The 24528-nt window shown below is 36.9% G+C and overlaps 1 protein-coding gene across 13 annotated transcripts in view; it reads right to left on the reverse strand.

Annotated features, from left to right (window-relative positions):
* The window catches only part of BLTP1 (bridge-like lipid transfer protein family member 1), a 114419-nt gene that overhangs the window by 54840 nt on the left and 35051 nt on the right, over positions 1-24528 (reverse strand). For 11 of the 13 annotated variants that reach the window (XM_065684645.1, XM_065684599.1, XM_065684607.1 and 8 more), the window contains exons 19-35: positions 22660-22868; positions 19331-19558; positions 18615-18755; positions 15889-16065; positions 13456-13584; positions 12250-12369; positions 10365-10642; positions 9571-9821; positions 8872-9130; positions 7613-8456; positions 6650-6720; positions 5997-6170; positions 5571-5691; positions 4642-4788; positions 4136-4263; positions 3510-3712; positions 654-851 (exon numbers count right to left, since the gene is read on the reverse strand). In XM_065684645.1, coding sequence (XP_065540717.1) covers positions 654-851; positions 3510-3712; positions 4136-4263; positions 4642-4788; positions 5571-5691; positions 5997-6170; positions 6650-6720; positions 7613-8456; positions 8872-9130; positions 9571-9821; positions 10365-10642; positions 12250-12369; positions 13456-13584; positions 15889-16065; positions 18615-18755; positions 19331-19558; positions 22660-22868 — 3678 coding nt within the window. The remainder of the gene's footprint in view (positions 1-653; positions 852-3509; positions 3713-4135; positions 4264-4641; positions 4789-5570; positions 5692-5996; positions 6171-6649; positions 6721-7612; positions 8457-8871; positions 9131-9570; positions 9822-10364; positions 10643-12249; positions 12370-13455; positions 13585-15888; positions 16066-18614; positions 18756-19330; positions 19559-22659; positions 22869-24528) is intronic. The other 2 variants (XM_065684624.1, XM_065684577.1) reach the window with 1 other exon arrangement.

The raw sequence follows: 24528 nt of genomic DNA on the forward strand, positions 1-24528 counted from the left end.
GTAAGCGTTTGCTGAGCATGAACATCTATAAGTTATGTCCCATGGAAAAGATCTGCACTGAAGAGGAGAAATATATATGATTTTGGCTAAACAAGATGCATTACCATTCTACATAACAATTTATCACTACAATTTTTTGACAATCATCTAGTTGTAGAGCTTTTCATAGCTTGTTCAAAGTAGATGAAGAGTACACACATTAAGACTATTTTTAAACACTATTCATGGAAAGAGCATCTTGGATGACAGAAAATATATATATATTGTTTTCTTTTTCTTTCTTTTTGAAGCTAGCTTTCCCCTCAAAAAGCACCTAAATCATACCCTTACTGTGGGTACGATTGAAAGCTCATGATTTAAGCGATCAGTGAAAGTATCGCGTTCTACCTTCACTTTCATTTCACTACCCTCGCTTTCAGTTCAGAAACTGCTGACACCAGTTTACATGGAATTATTTCATTCATTATTATAGTAGGTTTGATGTCTAAAAAAGTCCTTTACTGTACAATCTACTACGTGATATTTACAATAGATGTGTACTATTTAGTGTTACCCACGTTCAGCAATTTCTAATCAAATTGCTAATTTAAAAGAGCTAACAACAGAATTGTTAGTTTCATTAAAAAATAATATAAAGCCTATATAAGCTTTACCTTTTATAGTTAAATTTTCAATTCCACACTCGAACATTATCCAACCCCACTTCTCTTGACTAGGCCCAATTCGAGTTACATCTGGAACAGCTTGTTGATCTGTTTCATCCACAAAAGCAAACTCATCCAGTTCTTCCAAAGTAAAAAGAACTTTTGATTTCCCAAAAGGAATTGCTGTTATTGCACAAGTTCCAATATCTGTGACAACAAACACATTTATCACTTTGTTAGAAAATGAAAAATACTTTACATCTTTAAATACCTCTCTGAAGCTTACAATGTTTTGGGAGTGTTGTCCCTTTAGTATTCCTCAATACTGAAAAATGAAAGGAGGAAAAAAAGGCAAGAAAGAAAAAAAACTAAAACTGAAACATGGGCAGAAAAAAAAAAAAAGCAGAGGAAGAGGAAGAACCACCTTGCTCCTGGTATATTAATACAGGCAGAGAAATCAGAAAAAAAAAAAAAAGCAGAGGAAGAGGAAGAACCACCTTGCTCCTGGTATATTAATACAGGCAGAGAAATTTTTAAGTTCAGAAAAAACAAGGACCAAATAACACAAAGTTAAAGCTTCGAGACATACCTAATCCTAACCCATCTGCTTTCTTTGTCTTTTTCTAGAGTAATGATTCCAAAGGCATGTGTATAAACAAGTGTCGTGGTTTAAACCCAACCACAAACCTCTTTTACTCACTCCCCCCCTTCTTGCCCTCCCCCTGCTTCTGGAGGGACGGAGAGGAGAATCAAAAAGAATGCAACTCCCACGGGTTGAGATAAGAACAGTTTAGTAACTAAGGTATAACACAAATCACTACTGCTACCACCAATAATAATAATGCTAAAGGAAATAACAAGAGGAAAGAATACAACACCTCAACACCAGCCAACCAGTAACTCGCCCCACTCCCCCCAGCCAAGCACCGACCGATACCTTCTCCAACCCTGCAGTCCCAACCCTTCCGGGTCATTCCAAGTTACATCCTGGGCATGACATGCTGTGGTATGGAATACCTCTCTGGTTAGTTTGGGTCAGGTGTCCTGTCTCTGCTCCCTCCCGGCCTCCCCTCCTCCCTGGCAGAGCATGAGGCTCAGAAAGTCCTTGGCCAGACCAAACATTCGAGCAGCAACTGAAAACATCGGTGTTATCAGCACTGTTCCAAGGCCAAAAGATCAAAACACAGCACTGTACTAGCTCCTAAGAAGGAGAAGAATGACTGCTGCTGCTCAACCCAGGACAACAAGATCTTCAGATTTTATCTGTAACTAGTAATTGGCCTGAAACTACCAAAAAACCCCCAACCTAAAACATTACTACTAAATACCTAAGGCTTAATAGCAAAATATGGCAGCAATGCTGACAATGCTCTTGGACAATATGTTTTAGCAGAAACACATTTGGTACTTAATACAGCATACTTGAAGAATATCTAGAAATTACATTCTAATTTTAATTCAAAGACTGCTTCTTGGTTGGAAGAATGTCTATGTCTGTGTTGGACGGATGTAAAGCACTAGGTCTCACTGATTCCGAAGATGATACAGACTCAAGCAGTTTTAAATTCCTTCTCTTCTTCACTGTCTAAGATCCAAGAGGGTACTATGCTACCTTGATTGCTTTGATGTTAGGATGTAACTTAGAAATCCTTTCTTCTAGGGACATTTCTGAATAAACTTTTAAAATCATTTTATACCTATCGCCTATTAACTCACACACAGAGCTAAATGTCAAATGTCTGAGGAAAACAACTACACTGAATCAATTTATACCACTTCCAATCCTCACTCTCTGACCCCAACTTATAACTGCAATCACTTCTGAAGTATATGTGAAATGCTAAGAACCCTAGAAACAAATTCTCAAACATTTTAAATAGAAGATGAGGAGTTTTCTTGGTCAGAATTAAAAAATTACTTAGCCTTCTTGAATGCCTGCAGCATATCTAACAAAAGACAGTGCCACTAAGATTCTACCTATAACTCAGTGAAAATAGAGTTAACCATTTTCACGTTCTCTTACCACTTTTGTTTTCCTCCAAATTCATCTGCTCACATCTTTGCACAGTGGTGGGGTTTTTTTGTTTGTTGTTTTGTTTATTGGTTTCTTGTGTGTTAATAATACTTGCTTCACAGAACACCTCCTCATGTCCTAAACATTCCGAATCTTTACATGCCAGAGTAAAACAGGGCACTAACTGGTATACATTCCATGAAAATTGCATTCATTTTAACAAGAACTGCCTCTACTTTTGGCCATCTTTTCCAAGTTAGCTTATACAGGATCAGGAGTTATAGCAGCTGACTTTAATTCATGGCCTCTTGAAAGAAATTTCCTTAATACAAACAAGAAGAAAGACAATTGGCTAGGTCTTATTTTAGTTTTATAGCCATAATTAGTCAAAAAACTACAGCTTGTCATGCTGAAATTCCAGCACAACAGGCACATTATACCTATCTTGAGATTGTTAGTAAGCAGTAAGAAAGCAAAGAAGTGTAATTCATGCCTAGCATCAGGTGACAAAAAATGGTAGCTGAAGAGAGATTAACCGGGAGGAAGGGAGCCCAGGACTTAAATTTACCAGTGCATGTCAATATTTACAATGCACACATCAACTGCTTAGAAGTTATTCTTGATAGGTTTTCACTCTGCCTACATTTAAATTTAGCACTTTAGCAGAAGAGCAGAAAATAATTCGGAACAACCATCCCACACTTATCAGAATATATGTAAAATCTCCACATTCAAGTGCCTTTATATCAGAGTTGATAAAAAAACCCACAACCAAACAAGATCAAAGTCAACTATAAGCACTTGCTTCTAGGAAAATGACATTTCCACAATTTAAACAAAAAAAGGCTTACCTGTTGTGTCAAGGCCTCTAAGTTGCCCATGAACACGATGGATGTTCAATTTTGCAGCAATTTCTTTTCCTTTCTCTGCTCCAGCATTGGATCTCAGTGAGCCAGAAGACTGAGGCTGCATTTTACTGGTTTGGATGTAACGATCAAATGCGACAGAATTCCTCCCAGTTTCTGCACTGCTTGAAGTCTCCTCAACTATACCCCTTTGAGTATAGGGTAGAAAACCAACCACAACAATAAAGCGAATCTCAGCTAGACATATCTCATTTTATTATTTTTAAAATTTTAAGTGACATTGGCCCAGCAGTGTTAAAAAGAATACTTTGTAAAACAGAAGATACATATGCTACAGTGGAAAAATATTGGAAAAACTGATTTTATCCTGCATAAGATTAGGTAAGAAAAGAGTTAAAACTAAAGCTCCAAAATTATTCCGCAAGGGTTTCTCCACTTCTTAAAGGAACTAGTTAGATGCTAATTTATAAAACAAAGATGACACATTTTATTGCTTAACCAAGACATGACAACTTTTTCAAATACTCTTCCAAACTGAAAAAAATCAGCATCACTGTAAGTCTTCTAACTTAAGAAGAGTGAGCCATGACAGTAACATGTAGTATTCTTACCTATTCATACGAACTTGTGTAGCAATTCTGTCAAAACACAAAGCTACTAATGAAACATGAGTCACAGTTTTGCTAGAAGAAACTCCTGGGGATTCATCAACAGATGCTTGTAGTAAACACAGGTTCACCTATACGCAAAATTCCCCCAAAGAGTAAAGTAATTTAGAAAAACATGTTATATTAAGCATACATCACTAATTTCTGATACAATCTTGTCTTATACTTCTCAATAAAATGAAAAAATAAAAGGTAAACCCATCCCACCTAGAAGATGTAAAAACACAATTTAAAGACATGGCAGTCAGTTACCCCTATAGCAGTTGGTATTTAACTTGCACACCTACCATAATAAAATTGAGCAGCTCCAAAACAGCCGATCCTTTTCAAAACATTAGTTCTCTAGCACAAATACATTGCTCCACTTAAGCTTTTGGGGAACTAATAATGCAAAATAAGGGTAATTTGGGAGGCACATGTCTACTAATACATAAACAAAAACTTGTTACCTTTGGTACAGTAACATTGGCCTGAAGACCTTTAATTGTCACATTATCTTGCTTAAGTGAGAGATTTGTCTGTGCTGGTCCGTGGTTTGTTGTTCCAGTAGTGGTAGTATCTATTTTTGTTCCTCTAATATCCTGCTTTGAAGAAAACTTGCAGAGGGGAAAAAAAAAAAAAAAACAAAAAAACAACAAACCAACCTTATTTATTCTTACTGAAACTCAGAGCTCCTAAGCTGAAGAGTAATATGATAGTTTATTAGTACTGAAACAGCAAGAGATTTCAACATCATTTAAAGCACAATACCATGATTTCTAGAAAAAGGACTGTAGCACTTATGATAGAGGTCTAGATCTATAAGGGCAGCAATGCCATTCTGCAATAACCTATCTAATGACCAGATTTCAGCTAAAATTTTAAGTCCTACATATATAAATTATATAGAACAACTTATTTTGAAGTAAATAATTATGTAAATAATTGTGAAGTGTAATAAATCATAAAATACAGATATGGTCATTAACTTAGACGGAACTCTTAATTCTGTAGATGCTACCATACAATTATTTTCAAGCTAAATTAATTTTTTAAGCTATCTGATAAACTGCAGAAAAAACACATGCACTTTCACAACTTTGTATGAGGTAGAGGAAAGTTCAAACTATCTCCCCAGCTACTGTAAAATAAGAAATGATGTACTGCTGATATGGATATAATACATAAGGAACATCAGTTGTAGTAATTTCTAAGAACAGAATGTATGACCAAAATGCACGTACAGTAGGCACAAAATAAAAATAAATATGTACTCCAAATTAATATAGCATTTCCCTACATCTCAAATCACCGAATTCAATTAAAGCTTTCTTTACCTAAAATATAGAAAGCAATATTCCTGCAAATGTTTGTGCATTTTTCTTGTTCCCTTACTTACATTTTCTGAGAAGCTTGTCTTGCTGTTCTGCACAGCATCTCGAAGAACTTTGCAGTGCAGATCATCAACGATTGCTGCTGGGTGTCTAGTGCTAGCACAATGCACCATTGCTTCTATATACCTAAGACAGAAAACAAGCCCACAACAGACCATTTAAAGATCCAGTTTCACATAACAGAATCATCAATAATGCTTAAATTAACACTACAGAGAAAAAAATAAGCACTGACAGCCATGAAGGGCACTTCACAGGTCAGCATAATGTTATTTAGCTTCTTCATGGGAAATACAGAATTACATTCTTGAGCCCTACTGTACCATCAGTCACATTATTCAGTCCTTTTACCTAAACCTTTGCTGAACAAGCCAGCTTTGATTCTGTATGATTTTTAGCATAATTAACACTGCAGTAGTAAAATTAATTACCTATCCAGTGCCTCAGCTACAAGAGGAGTCAGAACTACATCTACAGTTCCTTTTACTTCTACTATTGCTGTTGTCCGTGTCTGGAAGACAGGGTGATCCAAAGTCCATTCTTCCGTTATTGTTTCATCATCTGTATTTTCTGCTGACTTCTTTTCCAAAGGAGTATACGGTGTACTAAACAAGTCAAATACATATTAATAATCTAGGTTTGTAAAAGAAATACAGAAGAGTCCTGGCATCATTTTAGTTTTCATTAAAATGCATATAATGGCAGGTTTCTTCTACCACAGTGCTTAGGAAGCACACAAATATAATTCCAGGGAAAGGCCTTTCCCTAGATTCAAGTTCAGCTTCTGCCAATGCAATGGACACTTGCCATAAGCATCTCCCAAATTAATTTAAATTAAGTTGCAAATCATAAGCTTGAACACAGTACAAGTGAAATCATCTAATGCTTCCTCAGTGTAATTTTTTTCTGACTAAACTCAAACATTTCATAACAGAACACTGTTCTAAGATAGATCTGTACAGAAAACTACTGCTACAAATCAAATTTTGAAAGGGCTAACAAGAGCCAAATTATTTACCAAGAGTATCAGAAAAATCCTACTCTTAAAAAATACACTAACAATATTATACAGTATTCAACTTACTTTGTTGTTGATCCTGTAAGCTGCATGCCTCTGTCCAGTAATGAACTGGCTGTGAGACCCTGTTTAACAATCTAGAAGTGCAAAGAAAATAAAAAAATACCTAAGGAATCTTCAAATAAAGATTCTCCTTACATTTTTTTTCTAAAAAGAATCTCTCATATGCAGATGCTACAACACTGTATACAGAAATTCCTGGGTTTATTTTTTAAAATTATCTGAGAGATTAGGTTATGAAGTTTTTACAGAGATAGTGACAAGTTGCTTTAAAAAGACCCGAACAACTTCAAATACTAACCTATGAAAGATTTGCATGAAATCAAAGCTTTTGCTGCAAAGTAGCAACAGATAAAGTCCAGAGCTTAGACACCCATTTTTACCTAATTTCCATTATTTTTCATGCATTATATAATTTTTCATGTTTTTTTTTCACATATTATACATATTTCATGTATATATTTTTCATGTATTATATAATTTCCATTATTTTTCATTTCAGCTTCCTTAAGCATGTATGCTCACATCACATGAGGAAAACAAAAAATGAGAAGTACAAACATTTACAAAATTTTTTTTTTAATTTGAGCTTCAATTTTATTTTGAAATAAAGCATTTCCTGCCTAGATTATACTTATTGGTATTAAGTGTACTGCTACTGAAGTTGTGTGTAACACAAATTTTAAACCTTCAGCTGCATATCACTCAACAGGCAGTATTTTTAAGGGCAATAATGATAATTCAGAAACATATCCACAGAATTCTAACTCCATCTTTTCTGTTCCACAACTTCCCAGCCACATAGCCCCATGATATGAAGTTAGAAATCCAAGGTATTCCTTAACTAAAAGAAAAGAAGTTCCAAACTTCTCATGGCTTTATTTATACATCTGGTGTGCTAAGCAGTTTTAAATGGTTGTTTCAGATTCTTATTCCTTTCTCTACTCCTTTTTCCTCCACCTTCCATACCTTAAAAGTCGGGACAGAAAGCTGCTCAAAAGAGGATGAACTTTCTTCACTTGTTGGCGTATCAAGGTCTAAAGGGCGATGTAATGAGGATTTTGAAGTTCTTTTATTAGTTGGATGCTTTACTGACCAGTTGATCACCTGATACTGTGTAAGGTAATTTTGGTAACATGCCATTACAGGCTGCTGGGAAGTTATTTGCTCACGCTCCACAGTCTTCTCAGATTCCATGACATATATATTCTCAACATGCTCATCTTCTCCTCCCAGAGCCGAAACAAATGAAGCCTGTGAAGGATGAGTCTTAATTGGCAATGTTTTAACATCTTGACTAATTTCTCCATGGACTGTGCTTGTTAAGGGCCCTTCCACACTGTGATAAATAGACCCTCTACTATATTCAGTTTTCTGAGCTTGCTTTTTTCTCTTCTTCCTCCCTGGATAGGTACCTGGACCTTCATCACTACTTATTGGCTCAAACTCTTCTGCTGCAGAAAAATAAGCTTCACTATCAGCCATTGACATACTGGAATCCATTGAGCGATACTGATGAAATGAATTTGAATCTGCAGATGGAGTATATGGAAAAGAACCAAAGCTCCTCCTTTGCTTTGGGGAGTCCAAGACATTCTCATCACTGCGAGACACATCGCTGCTGAACTGCACACCAACTGGAACAGGCTGTTTGTCTCCATAGAAGGCTGCCGTGAGGCTTTTGGTGCTCCCAAGCCGTGTGGAGCACACGGACGCTTGCCGTTTGAGTGGAGACCTCAGGGGAGACTGACCCACAGGCTTTTCCTGGGTGCCAGGGGATGCAGGGCTGCCCCCTGCACCCTCAACAGCAACACTAGAAACAAAAATTAAAGGTTCATTTGCTTATTTTCTTATTGATTCACTTGTTGGCATTATAGCAGCTGTCAAACGCTCCAATGATTCCACGACTTTCTATTAACAGAGCAATTATTTCATTAATGCTGATTACAGACTAAGTTCTGCCACTTGTTAGTCCACTTTTCTACGTATAGAGGAAGTAAAAATGAACATTAATGGCAAGTACTGTTGTCTCACATACTGAATTTTCTACCCAGACCAGGTAACCAGCCCCATTAGGGATTTAAATTTGTATTCAAACTAGGAAATGCATTTCAGTAGTACCATTAGAAAGTGACCAACACTTTATAAATTGCTGAATGTAAGGGTTTTTTCTGTCATAACATGTTCAAGAGTCAAATTATACTTCCACCTAGACAAAGAGTACTAACCTTCCATGACCATCGTCCCTTTTTGCACCAGACAAGAACTCCTTCTGTCCCAAATGATCCTCAGTAGTTGATGATGGGCTGTCCTTCTCACCTGCAAGCAAGGGGAGCGCAGCACTAGAACTGCTTGTTTCCTCTGAAGATGATGAGGAGCTATGGGAGCGCAGTGGTACTTGTAGGCTCAGATGTTGCACTTTTCTTTCTGTTTCTATACCCATAGATCTGTAATCCCAATCTTTTCTTTTCACACCATTTGCTTTACCTAGGATCAGACACAGAAAAACTGAACATATGGCAACACAACTGCAATGGTCTCTTCCCTGCCCACTGAAATAAAAATCTGTGTTAAATAAAAGCCCTAGTTTTGAAATGCATACACATTCTAACATGTTGTACTAACAAAACTGAATAAAATAATATCAGCAAAACATCAGATTGTCTTGGTAGACTGCTTTCTATGTAAGTAGAACAGATGCAAGTTAAAAACTTCTTACTCAGAAAGCAATCACACATTAATATAAAAGTTCCATATATGAAAGTGACTCTGCTCCTAGAAAGGCCCATGCCACTACATGAGCTCTTGCACAAGAGCATATGTACTACTCATTAACCAGAATTGGAAAGACTGTAAACACTAATGTGCAGTTAAGAAAATAGCTTCTAGGCAAAATCAAGTAAAATTACAGTACGATGCATTCTCACCATCTAAAATTTTAGGAATCTCCTTCGTAATTATCCATTCTCCTGGCTGCAGTAAAGACTGTCCATAAAACATATCAGATTCTGCACTTGTACTTGAGAAAGCAGAGCTGCTTGAAGGTGTCAGTTCCTCAAGTTTGAAAAAATCTAGTCCTGTTAACGTGCCACCAAAGAATCGACAACCACCAAGACAGCCACACTTGTTCTTGCTTCTCTTGTTCCTCAAATTATCATCGGGCCACAAAAACCACAATCTGTACAAACGCAGAAGAACAGAAAACAAAAACATGACCGTGTCACCCTTAGTACGTTTAAATTCTGTGACAACAAGATTAAAAGATATGCCTCTCTTCTACGTGAACTCCTATTTCACCTATCATGAAATGAGTAAGATTTGTATCTGAAACACAGATGTCAGACACAAAATGAAGCATCAGCTTCACAAAGGAGCAAATTACAAATGTATATGCAGTTCTCAGGCAACCATGCTCAGGCAGAGATTATGTTCACCTGCCATAACACATGCTTTCTCTCCACAGAGGCAAGCACTGCAAACACACTCCAAACTGGTGTAATGTTACTTATGCCAGAGGCAACTGCTCTTTGGGGAGACACATAAATCATAGTCACACCAGGCATCTTGTTCACAGCTGCTCACCAGCTTGCTTAGGACTCTTTAAGCACTCTTTTAGGACTCTTTAAGGACTCTTTAAGGACTCCTAGGACTCGTATTTCAGTGCAGCCTCAGAACAAAAGACAAATTTGATTCCCGCCTCTCCCTGATCATCTTCTCTTACCTCTTAGTTCGGTTATCATGTGTTTCTAAGAAATGTCTCTGTACTTCATGTTTAGTAGGATGATCTGCAGCCAAAGCGATGTCAGCAGTGATGAGCCCCAAGTTGACAGAGCCAGCTTCCAGCCAGTATGCCCTTCTTAATATCGGCTGAAGACCAGTTCTGCAATTGTTCACCTGCTCAACATATTGTCTCAGTTGAAAGTCTTGAACAGCAGCACTTACACCTGCTCCAACAGACTGGTTGTGGAGGTTGCAGTTTGCAATACGTATAGCACCCATCTGAAAACGTGATTTAAAACAGGAACTCTAATCAGCCATGAGTGAAACAGAGAAATGGTAGCCTCAAACCAGTTAACACACCACCTGCTACATTCCAGGAAGATCTCAGTAAACTGTTCTCTCAAAAAAAACCCCAGAGAACAAGGTTTATATGCAAGCATACTCACACACACAAAGGCAGCAAGCTTAAAAATCAGCTTTAGCCAGTTTAAAATCACGAAAATCTCTATTTAGGAGTCTCCTTTTTAAAGGGCTCAACAAAAAAAAGCTCAACTTTGGACAGGTGTTGTAATGAATGCTTAAAAAAATTAAACCATCATTACACTCTTCATTGTCATCTAAAAAACAATAAAATGGAAACTTTCAAAATCAGATATCTTGAGTTTATATGGTTTATATCATTATATTTCCTTAGACTAAAACACTGATTACATACTTTGAATAAAAAAGCCGTATTATCTCTACAATTAATAAATACCTCTGTGAGACAGCCATGTAAAACACTGCAAAACTCAAGAAATTCTACACCCTAAATCTTAACCAAGATCCACATGAATTGTGTTGTAGTAGCTCCTAGGCAATCACACTCTTATTTCTTGTACTGGCATTAGCTCAAGTAGTTTTGGTGAACCAAACAGGAGTCTGCATCTCACCTATGAAAGTACCAGCTGGAGCCAACCCTCTCCAAAGATGAACCAAAAGTTCTTGCTTTACTCCTGCGCTTACCTGTGGAAACTGGTCACTGTACAAATAACCCAACTGCTCATACAGTATTTATCTTCCCCAGCACTGGTGTACACTAATAAAAGGTGGCATAGCCCTGCCTGTTAGATTCTTGCTCATAATGTGAAGCTGTCCCAAAACCTTACACGTTAAATCTACATTTTGCAACCAAACTTATTAATGTCCAGCACAACTACTAGTCTTTTGTACCACCATAGCACTTTTTTCTGTTGTTACCATAACTCAATTGTCTCAACTTACATTTTGCTCCATTGAGTAAATTATTCCAATTTTCTTTTGTATGACAGGATATCAGAGAGAATATCAGCTCCTCTCTGCTTATTCTGTTTTGAACAGAGGATATACAATGCAGTATTCTAGATTCAGTCAGGCAGTGCCCCTAATACTTCTTCCATCTCTACTAAAGGTATATCTTAATTCAAACAGCTGTATCACATAAGATGGTTAGGAGTTATCAAGCATCAACTTGTACAAAATCCCTATCAATCATTTCCAGTTGCCGAGTTACTAACTCATAGCACAGGTTCTTATAAGCTCTCAAGTACAGACACTGACATTTATACTGCCTAGTGTTTTCCCACATTTTATACACCAGTCCTGCAGCTTCCACTCTTATTTTGGCAGGCATCCACTCCTCCTTATCATTTTCCAAAATCATTAATGGAATTACCAAGCAAAAGCCAGACCGACCTACTCCTGGCCCAGTCCAAGCCAATCTTTTATCACCTGAAGTTTCAGCAGATTTGTTTAGTCCATTGCATGTAAGCAAGCAATAGATTTAGATAACTATTCTAGTAAAAAAACACAAAGAACTCTACTGACAAAGAAATATTTTAATTGATGTTAAGATAAATTATTTTTACCTTTATATTGGTGGCACAGCCATGTTCTACCACATACAGATCTGCTCCATCCATGGCTAAGCGTGTCATAGTGTACTTTAAGTCATCAGATGCTGGGCATGGCCCAGGGACACAGTTCATCTGAAGAAAAAAAAAAAAAAAGGTAGTGTATGGAACTATAAGCTGTCAGCCTAAGTCTCCCACCAAAGAAAGTTTTCATCAACAGAGACTATGGGCTGAAAAATTACCACAGAAATGTGCTAAGAGCATGAGGGGAAGTATAACCTTTTCCTCCTAAAGAACACTGGAATATGCCCTTTGGCTTTTACCTGTCACAGCAGAGGTAAAATACTAGGCATGACTTAATTAAGAGTGTTATTCTGTAAACTGTTAGCGTTAGTCCTTCATGGGCACTAGCAGTCACCAGTATAGGTAACATACTCAAATGAAGTGGGCAGACCCACTGAGGGGTCCCCCTGATGCTGTTGGCAGCTTTCCCTGAAGACACCAGTAGAATTACCCTCCAATCCAGCAGAACTGGTCAGGGAAGAGTCCCTATAATGGGACACTTACAACCGGTGAGGCACAAGGGTCTCTGCTGTCCTGGAGCACTGACAGATCAAACACTAGTGGTCAAGAAAATCTTCCCCCCTTTCACACGACACCTGGTGAGACCCCACCTGGAGTACTGCGTCCAGCTGTGTGGTCCCCACACAAGAGGGACATGAAACTGCTGGAGCAAGTCCAGAGGAGGCCACAAAGGCATTCTGAGGGCTGTAACACCTCTGCTATGATGACAGGCTGAGATTTGGGGTTGTTCAGTCTAGAGAAGGTAAGGCTCAGGGAAGACCTTAGAGCAGCTTCCAGAGCCTGAAGATGGCCTACAAGAAACATGAAGAAGGACTTTTTACAAGGGCATGTAGTGACAGGACAAGGAGGAATGGCTTTAAGCTAAAAGAGAGGAGATTCAGATTAGCTATTAGGAAGAAAGTCCTAACTGTGAGGGTGGTGAGGCACTGGCACAGGTTGTCCAGAGAAGCTGCAGCTGCCCCATCCAAGGCCAGGTGGGATAGGGCTTTGAGCAACCTGGTCTAATGGAAGGTGTCTCTGCTCATGGCAGAGAGGTTAGAATTAGATGATGTATAAGGTCCCCTCCAGTCCAAATCATTCTACTATTCTATGAACCTGTGCAAATAGAGCAAGCAATTAAGACAGGGGAAAGGTTACCTTTGAATCACAAAACCGACGATCAATTCCATGCTGGCACATTATTATAGATTTTGGCCTTTCCAGTTCAAACTCCCGGCACACCACATGAAAGACAAAGGTCTGCCCCCATTCCAGGAGACACGTAAGCTGTAAGCAAATAACAACACATTGTCCAATAGTAAGTACACAAAATGAACTTTCAGTATTCCACAGAGGACTCAATGTCAACCAAATGTTGGGAGCAGGAATAAAAACAAAGAAAAGACTCCACCATAACATTCTGCCTGCATTACCTTGCCTACACACAGTCTATTTCCTGTTACTCAAGACTGATTTTTATTTGTGTCTGGGCCATAACATGCAAGTCTGTAATTTTTCATGGAAAACACTGCGACATAAAACAATTTCCTAAATTATTTCTTAATGTAACAAAAAAGCTTTTGCTATTACAGTCAACTAAGAACTTCATTGTAAAGACAGAGCTCCCCTTAATTTACCTTAAAAAATACTTGGAAATATTCTATACCATAAGTTAAATGCCAGACTTCCTTAACAAAGTTACATTTAGAGAGCACAGGAGGAAACTGGCTAAAAGAACACTGGTGAATCTCCCTAGACCTAGTCATTAGGCTACTGTTGATTTAAGTCTTTTATATAGTTAGCTCATTCATAAAGGAAATGATTCATGACTGTCTGCCTCTATTAGAAGAGGGAAATGGGTTTTCTTTGGCTAGCCAAAGGAATGGGCACTTAAAATCAGCAGTAATTTAAATGGAATTTAATATAGCTGTGACTGAGAGCACAAAACCTCTCCTCCCTTTGGTGTTGTCCCTTGACAGATTCTTGCAATACATCACAGTATTGGAGGGAATAAAGCCAATGACCCTGAAACAGCAAACTCAAGTTCTGCTCCACAGCAGTGCTAGCAACAAAAAAATAAAATAAGAATCCTGTATGAAGCATACAACCGAGAATGGCTTTGTAGTGGAAGAAAAGCTTTAAGTTGCATTAAGCATTTAAAAATGTTCTCTAACCTTAGAGTACTTTGAATCAAGTAGGTTTAATTTTGAAGCATAGAGCAGTGGAGTAAATACTATAGCTTATTTAAATCAGTGGTAGCATTTTGGGAAATACTGCCACAAAAATCTTTATATGTAGCATAAAAATGTATCTGGACTCTAGATTTACTGAAATTACTTGTATGCTTTTCTTTGGTATTATTTGCTGCAGAAGTCTCCTAATGAAATACATGTTTAATCCTAGAAAATAACTCCAGTTTTTAGAGAAATATGACGATGTAGAAGATGTGTAGAACAAATAAACCAAACAGAAACTACTAAACAGAATTTGTGTACTTTTCTCATGTCTCAGAATACATTGACAAAGCAACATTTTTTTAAAGATCTGGCAGCCCTCACCACAAATAGATCAAACTGATCTGCCTATTGTGTACTTTATTACATCTAGAAAAATAAAAGTAACATAAAAGACAAAACTAAAAGGAGCTAGTGCTAAGACTGACCTAAGAAAATCCAATATTGTGAAAGCAAACAACTGAATTTCTGCAGTGAGCAGCACGACTGAGCTACCACCTACTCTCCTGAGACACTCCCATACTATACTCCCACAAATGATCTCATTTAACTCCTTCTTTAAAATGTGCTTTGTCCATAGCTTCCTATGGAAAGGCAGAACTTGATTTGCAAAGTAAATTCTCACCATATGCTCAACTTGATATCCTTATTGCTGGCAGCATCCCTTCATGCAAATGCCTACATATATCCAAGAACCTTACAGCTGAGGGATATCAAATTGCTTTTCAGATTGCAATCAAAACTGAATACTTCATTTGTCCTTCCCAGAGAGTTACCCAGCAGGGATAACAAACCTGCATCTCCAGAAGTCAGCATTACAAGATAAAAGTAACCTCAGAGAACATCACAGACAACTAAGTCATCTCATAGTTAAAACTTTTTAACAGACTTTCCTTTCTCCTCTTCACCAGGTTACCTATTTTATGGCTGAAGGCATCTCAAAACACCTTCTCTATTTACAGATTAAACCTGCTTAGAAGTGCCTTTAGATACTGTGGTTGCCTTTCTAATCAGTAGTAAAGTACATTAACATACACAGATGTAGCACACCTGTGTCTACATGTAGCAACAACAGTGTTCACTACTGATTTGACCAGTTCCATCACTCTTTCAAATCCTTATATAACACTTGACACTGTTACACCTAGATTGATGATGAATATCAGATTAAGATCTTTTGCCATCTCCTATTCATTTATAGAAATTATTAGATTTTCAAACTATAAAATTAAGGCTACTTAAGGCAGAGATGCATCCAAATTCAGCTAAGATCACCTACTTCCAAAAATCAGCGCTACCCCAGTTTTACAAGAAAGAAGAAAGGTAATATGTTGAATTGAATAGCTTCTAGTGGTACCTGTGGTGCTGTAACTTTGGCTGTAAGACTTCCAGCCTGTACATCTATAAGCCATGCATATTCTAAAGTATCACTTCCAAGAGGCAGACCTTCCGCTGAAAACATCGCGTGAGCACGCAACTGCAGACCTGACAGGCTGATATGGCCTTCTCGAAGAACTTCATCCACTGCAGGTCGCTGTTAAAGACAAGTAAGTTTAAGTTAATATTTACAAAGAATACATAAATACAAAGTGCAAAAACTGTGCAACCAGAGATAGCTGATTACACATTCACATTCACCTCTTAAATCCTGTTAACTTCTGTACAACTGGACAGCCTCAAGACTTCTCAGCATTACCCACACAACATTTATGCAAATCTTAGGATTTACTGCAAGAGAAGTTTATCTAACCTCAGCTTGTTTTAATTTTTAGCAACCATCATCAACCTCCCCTTAGTGAAATCCACAGTGACCTCTAGACACCATCTGTTAAATATTACAGCAATAAAATATAACAAATGAATTGAAAAACATACTTAACACTGGAAGTGATCAAAAGCTTAAAAACCATGACTTATGAAAGTCTGCTACTATCAGAAAGTTGACACATTATATAAAAATAAAAATGATTGTAATACTTTTCAAAAGAATATCACTCCAACAGCCAGAGAAATAAATGAAAAGATACATACAGCAGCACAGACATACACCAGAAGTTTGTGATTGCATTGAGCTAAGCTGTGGATTAAAGCCAGGAAGTAAACAGCTAAACTTCTCTTTCATTTGGTTTTTCCAACTTGTTATCTTGCCTGGTTTGGTTTGCACTGCCAGCAAACCCTCTGGAGTTGCTTAATTAAGTAAAAACAATACCCCACTCTTTTGATATCACCAGTGACCTATGTCTCAATTCAGAAGCTATTTCAGAACATAAATGGGAAACATAAAGCAATGATACTTGCCCAACTAGGCAGAGCAACAATTCCTGTTCTTTAGATATTGCTACTGTAAACTTCTCACTTTAAGACTGAGCTGGGAAATAGCAAACAGCATTTTTGAGATATGTACTATGAGTACAGGGTGAATTTATTAAAACACAAAATGTTAGTGTTTCCAACATTAAATGGAAAGAATTAATACCAATCAAACACTAGGCAATAGTAACACACATAACTGATCAAAACTTTCTTCACAGTATTTTTAAAAACATGCTACTCTGCATTTTTATTATTTCTACCAAAAGAAATTCCCAGGCAGAAGTCTTATTTGTCTGAATCAAAATAAATCCAGGAAGACAGAGCATATAAAACCTAAGGCAAGATATATAACCACAGTGTTACTAAGTCTAAACTGCAAGAATACTGAAGAAAAATCATGCAATAAGTCATGACTGGGAAATCAAATAATAATAAAAAAAAAAAAAGTTTGGCCTGCAACCTCATCTCTGCTTCCTTATACATATTAACTGCAATGCAATAATTAAGTTACAGTTTTGAAAAACATTTAACGGTCTCATTCAGTGCACAAAACAAATTGTATTCTCAAATAAGCAGCTATTCAAATGCTTGGATACCTCATAGCATAAAGAAACAAACCAAAAAAATACAAAAAAATTCCAGCAGATCTGTATCCAGCATATCCAGTTCCAACGTAACTGGAAATTCAGAAGATGCAGTTTTTCATTATATAAAGGTTTGTATGTTCAAGCTGTAACTGTCAGTGTCAACTGCACCTTCCAATAACTTCATTTAGTTGAAAAACAAGCCCTACAATCCAGATACTTAGCTCTTGACAAAAGCTATGAAGCAAACAGAATTTTGTCTGCCACCTTGCTGTCAGTACATCCAACTTCTGCAGCTATCTCAAAAGCCAACTCTATTAATCCCATACAGATTATGCATCTGCAATTCCTGTGACGTCACACCATCACTTTCTTCAGACTGCTGCTGAAGACAACTACAGCGTTGTAACAAAAAACCAAGATGTGTAGATTCTACATTCTCATTGAGAATTTCCTCTTTACTAATCAGAGGTCGACAGAATAACATCTCAACAACATAAGGGCTAATGTGGAACTTCTTAAGATCATAGAATCAAGCAGGTTGGAAAAGACCTTTAAGATCATCAAGTCCAACCGTTCCCCAGCACTGTCAAGTCCACCACTAAATCATGTCACTAAGGGCCTCCTCTACACGGTTTGTGAACACCCGATGGACAGTGACTCCGTCACTTCCCCTGGGCAGCCTGTTCCAATACCTGATCACCCTCTCTCACCTCACAAGAAGAAATTGTTTCCAATCTCTGTCATATAACTTTTTGCCATCAAGAAAGTTCATTGCTTCCTTCTGATTCCTTTATCTGTTAGTCTACAGTCCGTGGTTATACTAAAGGTATTCTGTGCTTGTGGCACGAATTTGGAAAGACTAAACAAGCATGAACCAAATCTTTCATTAGCTTACTGACATAAGAGTAAAAAAAAATAGGGTGAAATACATTTTCATCCATATACAGTATTTCAGTTTCCAAACACTGTAATGTGCATAAGATAAAAATAATTTCATATAGGCCATCAGCAGCAATGTATTTCAGGACACAGCAATTGAAAACAATATGGTCTGTAAGGCACAGTAAGTATCATTGCTTTTAATGAAACTAATTTGTGCATAAACAAAAACAAATGCAATTTCAAGATCATGTCAACTTCCACAACAGAGACACACACACTCAAACATGTGAAACGAACTTACTACCTGATAGTTGTCATTCAGAAACAAATTCACTGGAGATAGCACAAGTTGAAGCATTGTTTCCCTAAATCCTTTCTTCATCTCAAAACACAACCTTTCCAAGAAAGCTGTAGGGCACTCAGGACCATCTGGACTGCAATGCTAAAATAAAAATTAAAAACATCTTTTGCAGAAACTGAAAATTCATAAAATGGCTGAAATTTTAAGATTAGAAGCAAACCTGTGAGAAGGAAGCATACTCATTCTCCTCCAAGTGGATACTTCAAAAGAAACATGTGCAACTTCAAAAGCCTTTCAACAATTTCATAACCAGCAATTCAAACCCATTTGGGCAAACCCAACTTTTTTATCTGGGTTCTTACTCCCAGGGATGCCTCAGCATGCAGGTGCACAGAGCAGAATGCACCATTAGGAGACAGTCTTGCTAATTTGCAGATAAATCATAATGGTCCATCAAAAATAGCATACCAATCAAGTCTACTGAATAAAAATCATGTCAAAAATTATCCAGTTCTGCCTCCAAGAAAAAGCAAAATAAATTATATCTCAACTTGATTCAGATAACCACAGTTTTAGTAGAAAGCATACACACACTTCAGTAGACACCACCCTAACTTCATGTTCCAGGGAATTAAATTAAACTCTGGATTATAAAACTAGAGGAAAAAAAAAAAAAACCCATGAAGGAAATTATTTTAATATTCTAAAGTACTTACCACTGGTAGTCGCCCATGTACCTTGTACAAATTCACAAGCACAGTGATATCCCATGGGCGTAAAGTAAGTGGGTGAACTGGCTTGACTGAACTTTCATTTTCTTTTTTGTCATTCTCAACTCCAACAGCTGTCCATCCAGAGCTCGAAGACGTTGACATTGATAAAACAGGGCTTGAAATAACTTCTTCAAAATCAGTGTACATGTCATCTTCTCCAAAATAATTTTCCTAGGAAAAAGAACCATTATGACCATATGGAAAACAAAGCAAACACATAATAGGCTATATAATGAAATACAAATACAATCTTTTTCTATGTTAGTCCTCCCTAAAATAAGCAGCATAGCTACAACCTATAACTAAGGAAACATACATACTTATATTTTTAAAATACATACTTATTATACAGACCTATATTAATGAAAAATCATTACCTTAAATAAGCCTCTCAGTAGTTCTCAAAGTACTGATATTCTACGTGCATGCAATACCAATAACTATTCTGAAATACTACTACTGACATTTTAAAACAGATATTGTGCTTTTAGAGATAGATAACTTTGAGAGCAATAAGACAAAACACATCCTGCAGGATGCTACTCTCATCCAACCTTCTGAAATCAGCAGGTTTCAAAGTCTTAAACATGTTCACAAAATATTACTTCATAAACATTTCTCCCCTTGGGTCTAAAACTCACCTGGTTTCTAAGCTAATCTCCTGCAATTATCTAAGACCAAAGTAACGAAGTAACTTTGCCAAATTCTACTGGGAAACAGAAAATCCATTGATAATTAAAAAAAAAAAAAAAACCAAACAGAAAATAATCAGCTTCCTCATTTAAGTGCATCAGAAACACATTTCTGATCATTTGTCACCTCCTTACCGCCTAGGGGGAAAAAAACCCCAAAAAACAACAAAAAAATCCAAACAAAAAACAAAGGAGCATCTCTCAAGAAGAATTTCCTGAATGATGCAGGGTATCTTTTCTTGCTAATTCAGTACATGGAAGCGTTGGGGACTAAACATTCTGTGAAGCAAAATCCTTTCTGACCAAAGAGAAACACAGACACAAATGCTGTTACTTCATTCATTTTTAGAAAGTAATTTAGTTCCTCAGCCTCTCATGTTGACAGAAATATTCCAACTACTACAAGCTCCACTGGTGATTTGTGAGATGCAGATGAGTACTAGACAGAACATTCAACTGAAACAGATTCGAATCTTACGAATTTTCTTGCTCGCCTCCTTCCTTTTTCTGTGTCTTATTTGTTTTCTAAATCTTCTCTGCTCTTCTGTGAGTACAAGTCTGCAGCACAGGCAAGCAAAGAGGAAGTGTACAAGGAAAAATAAGCAACTGTGAGTACCCACATCCTTGAAAAAGGTCTGTGGAAACCGGAGGCTCATTATCGGCCTGGGAATAATGACTCCTACGGACATATACCATCTAGTACTGAGTCTCTGAAGTATTTTTAGTGTTACTGCATATGAATTAAGCATTGCTCTGTGGCCAAATCAAAAAACCCTCAGAAGTTAAGCAAAGCTAATTTGCTCTGCTTTTCAGCAAAGCAAAAAGGTTATAATACAGACTTTGAAATATTTTTTATAAGGCAGACCCAGCAGAGGGTGCTAAGAATTTCAATAACTAACCCCTGGTACCTTCTTGTGGGGAGGCAAGGACCTATAAATCATTCATTCCCACCCAGTAAGCCCTTCAGTCAGAAACACAGTGTTACACTGAAAAACTACACAACAGAAGGCTTAACAAAACTGCATGAACGAAGCAAGTCTAGGAATCAATCCCTCATGTATTAAAAAAGATCAATTAAAATTAGCTGAAAACAACTATTCAACCTCAAGTCAGGAAAACAAGCATAAAAAAAACACCCTTGGAAATCTATCAGAGATGCTGCCAGTACAGCTGGGCAAAAAGATGAACACACAGTCACAGAAATAGTAAAAAGTACAATAAATGCACATTTTCAAAAAATGAACTATTTACCTAAAATTTCTCTTGAGATTTAGAAGATAAAAGCTAGATTTAAGCTGAGAAATCCTCATCTCAGAAAACTAAATCATAGAATCAAGGGATCTAACATAGCACTATTTACATATACCTTCAGATGTAAAGTGCAATGAAGAAGTGCTGCTGTCCTTGGAAAGACAGAACTATCTCATGAATTTATGGGCTCCAAAAGAGGAGCTCAATAAACTCGTTAAACATGGATACATTTCCTCAGGAGTTGAGGAAATTAAATCTTCCAGATGCAATACTGACCTAATCTTAATCCTGTTATTTTAGTGGCAACATGAAGAAATAATCAGCATATTTGCAAGCCCTATACTCAGTAAAAACTTAATATTTTCTGCTATTCATTGCTTACACACAATACCTTATATAAATTCATAATGACTGTTTCGGTATGAGTCCTGACACTAATCACCTGTCTCAGAATATTCCTAGTTCTCTGACTCAAACTGAAAGCCTCCAGAAACATTACTTTAGCCTAGACCTGCATAAGCCAAAACAGACCTTTAAAACAAACAAAAACTCCCCTAAAACCCATCAGAGAAAAAACCCAAATAAACAGCCAAAACCCAACCACATGACGGTTAGTCAAATAGAAGCAATATGTTCAGTCGCTTCTGCTTTTGTTTCAACAAGGCAGGGTGAGGGACTTAGGAAGAAACTAAACTGTTTTCAGCCACCCAAGAATGGAAGAGGACATAACCTAAGCAATATGCACAAACATTTTAAAGCATAATAGACTAACATGAAGAAAAGGATGAAAAACTCTTCTTCAATATCGACTGAAGTAGCTTTTAAAATTTATGTTATTCTGATATTTTTCTCCCTTCCCCTCCACGATCCTGTTTCCAGAAATTTCACAGAATCTAATTTAGCAAAACCAAAAACAATTAGGACACTCTGCAGAACTTAAAATGCCCTAAAAGCATGGGTTTTGATAGATACTTGCATAAAAGTGGTTGTAAAAAAGAACCCCACTAATATTATTACAGCTGATATTATTTTATTTTCTATTTACTACTGCAAAAGTCAAAGAAAAAATTTTCCACACATGAAGTCTAGAAACACTGTCTTTGAAAGGAAAATGATGGTGATATGGGTCTACATATATACATATTGGAAATCTCTTCATAAGCCTGTGCCAGCAGAATTCATCGCAGCTATGCCACATCACCAACCAAAGTCATTGAATAGTACTTATAAGAACTTTTCAGCTAAATCCATGAATTCCGAGGAATTATTTATTTCCCTTTCCTACATGTGGCCCTCCATAAATTTTGTAAGTCTCTTTCCTGTGCCTACCTTTATGGACAGAAAGGCTTTGAGCAGGGGTCCATATAGAGTTATCTGAGAATCTGCAGAGAGTTCCAGTTCCACATGGAGCTTATCCGGGGGCAACTCTGACGGGTCAAGGGGAACGCGTGTTGAAGCTATGGGAGATGAAATCACACTGTCGGCTGTTTTCTGCGATGGCCTTAGCACAGATAACATTGTTTCTTCCATTTCTGACACTTTGGAGCAAAATAAAGAAGAAAACAGATTTTTATTACAAGTTAGACTTCCAATGAACAGAATTCTGCAAATAGGAATATGTATTAAATATGCAACTTTCTGCAGCTAATTTATATAATTTATATAATTATGTTTTATTATAATTATTTTAATAAGTTCATACTACAGAACTGGTTTCTCACATCTATTAACTATGGGACAGCAGGAAAATACAGAATATTTTAGTCAATGTTAATTATGCAAGAGAAAAAAAATCCTTCAAGATCCAAAAAAAGCATTCAATTTATTTATCTTACTCTTCAAGTTAAACAAAGACATGCTTTCATCACAGTGCAGTAGATTTCCCACAACCACACAGCTACTGCAGAATAAACAAAAGTGAATAAACAGGAAAATTACAAAAGTTATATTAAAAACCTATTATGAATCAATAGCCCTGTGGGCCAAAGCTTCCACTCAAAGAATTCAATTATTCTATGCACAAAACAGTCTGCAAATTCAAATCTCATTTCCTATCCCTTCTTTCTATTTGTAGTTAGGGAGAAGAAAGCATTTTGTCTTTATTTAAGTGAGGAAAGGTGACAAGACAGAAGTGTTTGGGGATGTGAAGTGATTGCTAGGAAGAACTCTATGGGAAAACCATAGAAAATTGATGCTCTACATGGAGTAAGATTTCAGGTGCCAGTTTAACTGGAAGAACTGACACAGAGAAATACAGTGAATACATATCTGCAGCCAGAAAACCTTCAAGGCTTTAATTTATTATTGCCTACAATGCTTGCTCTGTGCTTGCATTATGCTGTGTTATAAATTAGCTAAATGTTTCAGTGAGATGACCACTTTTTTGTAAGCTGCATTTCATGTAATGCGACATATTGGTTTCTGAGAGCCTTAAAGAGTTCCATCAATTGACTTAAAATAAAGATGTTTCTATTGTAACGAACACATTCTATCAGCATCACAGATTAGAAGTAATCTGAACTGTGCTGGATTATATTCATTGAAGGATGCTGCAGACAAAATTACCTGTGCATGTAAAAACTTTGAAAAGCAGGTTCAATTGCCACAATTACTAGCACGTTTTCAAATCTGAAGTAGGCACAATTGACATAAGCTGACAGAGTCTCACAAGAGTACTTGATGAACATCTGCAAGATGAATTTCACTTTTTCTGCTTCGTCCTCTAAAATTTCAGTTCTTTTAGATTTGAATAGTTGGAACTAAAAACCTAAAACCGCTACTCAGCATGTCTTCTAACACCTGCTGATTGAGGCCCATCCAAATTAGCCCTCATTATTCTTCTAATACCTCTCCTTCATCGTTTCTGCTTTTAGAATCTCAACCTGAAAGACTTTAATGTAATCCCCATAACTTCCTGCATACTTCCCTCTGCATAAAAAGTAACTTACATTTATCTCTGCATTTAAGTATTTTATAACTTTTTTTTCAAAAGCACGTATATATTACAGAATATTTCATACTTAGAAAAGTTGTTTAGACATTTATATTTAACTATTCTTATGAAGAAATTATTGATAGACTGACCAGTCTAACACTTGCATCAGGTGGCCATGCTTCACTTCAACAGTGCTAGCTACAAGAAAATCTCAGAGTTTCATATCCATGAAGGAAAGACCATGTTGTTATATCTCATATATA

The sequence above is a fragment of the Lathamus discolor genome, chromosome 1, assembly GCF_037157495.1.
Source record: "Lathamus discolor isolate bLatDis1 chromosome 1, bLatDis1.hap1, whole genome shotgun sequence".
Classification (NCBI taxonomy): Eukaryota; Metazoa; Chordata; class Aves; order Psittaciformes; family Psittacidae; genus Lathamus; species Lathamus discolor.